At 36.9% G+C, this 6381-nt stretch overlaps 2 protein-coding genes across 2 annotated transcripts; one reads left to right on the forward strand and one right to left on the reverse strand.

Moving 5' to 3' along the window:
- Positions 1 to 17: 17 nt before the first annotated feature.
- Positions 18 to 773, reverse strand: TPHA0B04930 (uncharacterized protein; the record flags this gene model as incomplete). The annotated part of the gene is made up of 1 exon (XM_003684551.1): positions 18 to 773. One exon carries the CDS (start codon positions 771 to 773, stop codon positions 18 to 20), a length of 756 nt encoding a protein of 251 aa, XP_003684599.1.
- A 2892-nt stretch (positions 774 to 3665) lies between these two features.
- On the forward strand, positions 3666 to 4373 carry TPHA0B04940 (DUF5341 domain-containing protein; the record flags this gene model as incomplete). The annotated part of the gene is made up of 1 exon (XM_003684552.1): positions 3666 to 4373. One exon carries the CDS (start codon positions 3666 to 3668, stop codon positions 4371 to 4373), a length of 708 nt encoding a protein of 235 aa, XP_003684600.1.
- Positions 4374 to 6381: the final 2008 nt, after the last annotated feature.

Genomic DNA, 6381 nt, shown 5'->3' on the forward strand with positions numbered 1-6381 from the left:
CCTGATGATTTACTAATTTATAGCCCTACCATTCTAATACTGATCCTCATATAATCAAACATAGTAGCAGAGATTTTTGGATCTGATCCACCGCATACTTTCAGTTGAGCATATACAGAACCTTTGATCCTCCATATTACAAATTCAACAGGATATTTCAAATACGAATAAAATATGTGTGGAGAGAACTTTAGAAAAATATTATCATCCCATTGTTTTCTTTCAATTGCCACGAGTTTGGCAGTCCTCTTGGCATTCTCATAACTGCATTTGAGAAATATAACAGGGGTATAATCGTCCCGATACAGAGAAAGATATTCCACCGATTTAATAGGATTCAAATGATCTGTACCATCGGCAAACCTCCTGTCAAGCATTTTCTTTGGACTGTTTGTTTTTCTCCTTAATGGTTCGACCAAGTAACGTGCTTGTATTTGTTGGTTGAGCTTTTCAAAATCTATTTTCTTAGTTTTATTTATATCCACATAAACCTTATTTTTACATTTAGACATCCGAAAGGGTGAAGAGACGTATAATGTATTGACATCATCGTTGCCAATTGCAAGTAATGCAGGTGAATTGGGTATAATGTAATCAGTTAATTCTCTTAACTGTTTTCTCAAGGATGAGACCCAACTATTTCCGTCACCTGCAATAACTATACTCTTATAAAGCTCATTAATTGTGTCACATTTTATAACAGTGAAAGAAACATCAAACTTACGCGGGTCCTTGGCTTCTGTTTGGCTTTTTCTTGACTTCCATATAAACATAGTATATTGTTACTGGGTATTTGTGGACTTAGCCATTGCATGTCAATGCACATGAAATCAGGTTCTGGAAGTGATGTGAGTCCAATATGAACATAAGAATTCCAATTACACAACTGTTTAAATACCGCTTGGTAAACGAACGTCAAGAGCATATATATTTCTGCTTCCTGTTATAGCAAACTGGGAGTTGATTAAAGCAGACACTTGCGAATCAGAATTTGAGGAATGTGGTAACTAGCTGCTAATTGTAGCCATTCAAGGAGCTTCTAAATAGCAACAGTAGAGATAAGCTGACATACTGAAAATTGTTGCTAATATAGACACACCTTGCTATTTCAATAATATGTTACTGCGTTTAGCGGTTGTTCCGATGCCATTGAGTAATTGCTGCTGACGACTGTTTTCTTCTTTTTCAGATTTGACATCGCGAGCGCGCATAGTTAACTGCGGGTAACAGTAGGCATAATATTATTTTTAGTATTTAGTGAAGAAGAGATGAGGCGTGTGAGGAGAAGAAGTGGTGATATGGGAACAGGAAGGGGGAAGGAGTTTAGCTGACAGAGGAAAGAGAGGAAGGCAGGTGACAGTAGGTAAATGTTAAATTATGGATTTGTAATGACCTGATTGTCATAGATTTGTGGTAACTTGATCATCATAGATTTATGGTAAGACGATGTTCATTGATTAATGATCGAATTAATTGACATGATTAATAATTACTCGTGTAACATATCTATATTATTGATTATAACTGTCAAGAATAAGAGTCACATTAAATATGGAGAGTTAATACACTGATATTGTGTTCTGGATCATATGATATTAGAGGGATTGTGGTTCATAATTACCCAGTGCGGTATATAATGGAATAGACTGTATAATGTTTCAACAGTATTGATATAACCTATTTCCTAGAACTCTGGTTCAGGATTAGTGCATTCTTATATGTATTATGATGTAGGAAGTTGATGATGTGGACGATTGGAACATAAACGTATGTATTTTGGCATTGTATGATATTGATAAGTGCAACTAGATCCTCTTCATTGCAAGAAGTCTAGCATTAAGTATTCGTTTGTAGTTTGAGAGAAGTAGAGATAGGATCATGGATGGATGGTGTAGAATGCATATGTATAGAATAGTGAGTGCAAGTGGCATTGCTAGCCATGAAGTTAAATCTTAGAAATGTATATATGTTCTGTTATTGCAGTATGGGCAGAATATGGTTAAGCTTGCCAGGATGTGTGCTGAATGGAGCAGGGATGAAGTGGTGAGGCAGGGAATCATTATGCACGAACAATAGGATGTCGGTCATGTGACGTGATAAGATGGTTTTCAATTTTCAAGATCTGAGAGCGAGTGGATGCGGTCAAGGCAGATGAGCAGTGTTGTATGTGTTGAAATATGAGTAATACTTGAATTCATATTTTGGCATTGTAACTGCATAGAAAATTACCCTTCCTGATAACATTTAGTTATAGGTGAAAAGATATGGGTGTCAATATAATTCTGTAGCAATGTGTTAAGTTATATTTATTCATTCCCAGACATAAAGATATAAAAAGGCATGTATATCAATCATGTCAGATATATAATTTATAGAAGAAAAAATAGAATAAGCAAATACAACTCGACTAATTGTACAAATTACCATTACAACAACATTGATAGCAGTATGTCTTCCCAGTGCGCCAAATTACTATCTCAACAATTTGTGCTTCAAACAATGAGATATAAGTGGTGTTTTGCATTATGGAATATGCAATATACAATATATCTGCTGATATGTTTTCGGTTAAATAGCTAATGGTTGCAAAGATGACGTGGAAGGAACACTCCAGAGACTGGACCTAGCAAACAGTGAAATTAGACGAGGTTACTAAATTTCAGCTAACCATAGTGCTGCAATTGTTGGATAGCAACATACTTGAGTTCTATGTTACGGGATACTTCGTGCGATCAACTGAGGCGATGTGAGTGGTTGACAGTTCAAGAAAATTGACGGAGTAAATAAATGGAAACGGCAACGTTCTTTACGCGGAGCATGCCCATCCGACGCCGCAGACTATTCACCCTACCAACGGAAATTGAACACAAAATACCGCGCGTCTGCTTTTGTCTGAGGCTTTTCGGAGCGATGTTTCTCCAGGTAATAACACGGTTGACAAAAGTGATACTGTCGTCTGGTACATCTGTGCGGAAAAGTATCTAGAAAATTTCTGTTTTTTTAAAAGTAAATATTGTACGTAGTAATTCCACAAACTTTTAGAAGGAGCAATTTTTGTCGTCTTTATAAGTTGACGTAAAAATTCCATGCTGTATAAAACAACAAGACATATATATATATATATGTAAGGAACTATGTTATGGCCAAAAAGGCTTTGCCTCCGGAAATATCATCATGATTTCCACCTTGGGTTTAATTTAGGAAATACATGCATATCACCAAATAGAAAAATAGTAGCTGCACAAAATGGCTTTTGTTGATTATATAATTTTTCGTGGGAATACTTTAGAAGCTAATAGAAGGTTATCGCTATTTGCCGTATCCGTCTGTGTCTGTGTTGTTTTTTTTTGAGTTTCAGTGCTAATTCAAAAACTGTGAAAAATTTGAGCGGGGATGTACCCATCTCACTAATTAAAAGAAACAGATGGAGCTTTGCAAAAGTTGCAGCTACAGCTGGTGTATTGATTGCAGCAGCAGCTTCGACCCAGGCTGCCTGGGCCCCTATTGTATGTGCTGTACCAGCTTCTCCAGGTTGCTGGGCACTTGCTATTGGTGTTACTGTTACCTATGCGATATCATCAATTGCTGTTGGATATACCGTTTTTACCGATAATACTAGGAAACGTTCTCTTTTCTCAGAACATGACGAAATAGTTCAAACCGTAATGACTCGCTATGAAAGCTACTACGCTTTGTCAAACACCACAGATCATTCTTATCCATCCTTTGGTATTTCAAATTCAAAAATAATTCTTGCACCTATCGATGATATTTATGACACAATTGTTGACATGTTTACAGGAGCTGGATTAGGTGTCCCAGTTATCACCGTCGCAAATTCAACTGATAATATGAAACGAGGTAGTGATAATAATTTACAGAGGACTTTACATTGGAGGACATCATTGGGCACACATACTGCTATGCATTTGAATCATTATGATGTTTTGGAGATGAGTAACGACATTGTAAATCAACATAAATCAGGATACAACGGGGTATCTTCGGGAACAGGATATTTTGACAGATCAATGGGACGTCAAATTATTCCTCGCACAGAGAGATACAGTGTTGATTGGGTTTCGTATAATGTAGATAACGAAAATGTAAGTTTAGAAAGAAATGCTTGGCTTACTACTAGGGATCCTGGAGTATGGGATGAAGAAGTAGCAAATGCCCTTTATACTAACGATTTGGATTCTACCTGGAAGTGGTGCATTACTATCATGAATAGCGATAATTCTGATTATAATAGTTTTGGAGAAGTAGATGCAACACATGGCGAAGCATATACTAATCAATATGGAGGTGTTGATAATTACTGCAATGATAACAAAGGTGGTGCCCAATGTACAACAGATGGCTGTCAATAGGTACTACTATTCTACTTAATTTTTATTAAATTTTAAAAGGTAAACTGTTTACAACATTCTTCCCATTGTACTAACGCACTTTTTGTGTGTCACGCTTTATTTTGATATATGACTGTAAAATTAGATATGTGACATGATTGATATACGTGCCTTTTTATATCGTTATTTCTTGGAGGGAGTAAATATAATTTTGTTAACACATTCTTACAAAGTTATATTGACACCCATATCTTTTCACCTATAACTAAATGTTATTGGCCAGGTTAATTTTCTACGCAGTTACAATGCCGAAATATGAATTCAAGCATTACTCATATTTCAACAGTATCAATATCAAATTTATAATAATAATGCTAAAGATACAATGACATCAGGAAGATTTAGGGGTTTTGACAATGAACCATTTGATCAAGAATCATTGACACCTGATGAGCAATATGTACCTATTCAACAATGGTCTCAATGTGAGGTTCATAATCTACAATCTATAATATTCCAAACTGTTGAAAAATGGGTAATACTTGAATTCGTAATTCAGTACTATTCTCTCTAAGGAATTATATAAAATAAATAATATATAAAATATACTAATTATATAAGTTGATTGTGATGTTTGCCTCGTCCAGTTTTATGAATAACAAATCATCAGCGATGTGATATTTACTCTCTCCTAATCCAAGTATGTGTTATCGTAGTTGTCAAACACTAAGTCAAGTTAGGCAAGATATAAATATTTTCAACAATTTCTATATCCAACAAAATCTAATATTCAACAATAGCTACTTTACGGACAACTAAATGTTAATGGTAAAATTAATTTTTTATATGTACGCGCGAGAGAAGGAAGAACAGTAAGACAGAGGATCCTGAGATAAATGTTAAAATATTGTTATAATAGTAGATTTCTATTAAAATATTACCAGACTGAATGTTAGGTTCTGAATCATATGTTATTATAATGCTTATGACTAATAACACTATTTATTAGACATATATAGGTTCAGTTATTACAGTACGGGCAGTGTTGCTTGGTAGAGTGATGAGGCGGGTAACGATGGTGGCTGTTGAACGTTGATGGATCTGGGTTGATGTGCGGATGGGATGGGATAGATGGGTGAGCAGGATGATGGTGGTGGTGGTAGTGGGGGGTATGGAGAGACATGAGAGTTCAGTGTATTGTGTTTGGGGTAGGGTGTTAGGATGGATAGATGAGTAGATGGGGATGATTGTGATAGATGAGTAGATGGGTAGATGAGTAGATGGGTAGATGTGCTGAGGTTCACGAACATGGTAGCGACGTGAGTGATTGTGTACTACTGCAATTATGTTGTCAGTCACGTGTGTTAAAGAGCAGTGGTTGAGCATTGTGACGAACAGTTAGCGCGGTGACGGATGAGATGTGGCGGGTAAGCAGAGAGACGGAGAGCCGAGTGGACAGCGATCGCGATGGTGTGGGCAGGCGGGTGACGGGCGGGCGGGCGAGGAGGCCATATAGATATGGGGTGTCACCGTCGGAATTGTTAGCGGTTGTTGGTGTCAGGCGGGGTTGTGCGATGGTGTGTTTTTGAGTTTTTCAAGTTCGGGCGCGGAGTGGAGGCGAGATGGACAGGCGGGAGGATGGGTGATAGATGTGGATGGAGGGAGAGTGATAGATGTGATGATGGTAGTGGGGTAATGGATGATTGATAGATGGTTGATAGATGGATGATGATGAAGAGAAGTATTATGGATGGATGGATGATAATGATTGAATAGTTGAATTGAAGATTAGATGGATGGAGAGATGATAGATTAGATAGATGGATGGATGATAGATGGTGATGATTGCGATCTGATAGATGGCTGGGTATGATGAATGTGACGGATGATAGACGGAGGTGATGAATATGATAGATGTATGATATATAGATATATCGATTATATAGATGGATGATAGATGGATGGATGTGATGAATGTGACGGTGATCATTAGATAGGTAGTAGATGGATGGTGATAGATGAGTGGATG

Source organism: Tetrapisispora phaffii, chromosome 2 (genome assembly GCF_000236905.1).
Source record: "Tetrapisispora phaffii CBS 4417 chromosome 2, complete genome".
Lineage (NCBI taxonomy): Eukaryota > Fungi > Ascomycota > Saccharomycetes > Saccharomycetales > Saccharomycetaceae > Tetrapisispora > Tetrapisispora phaffii.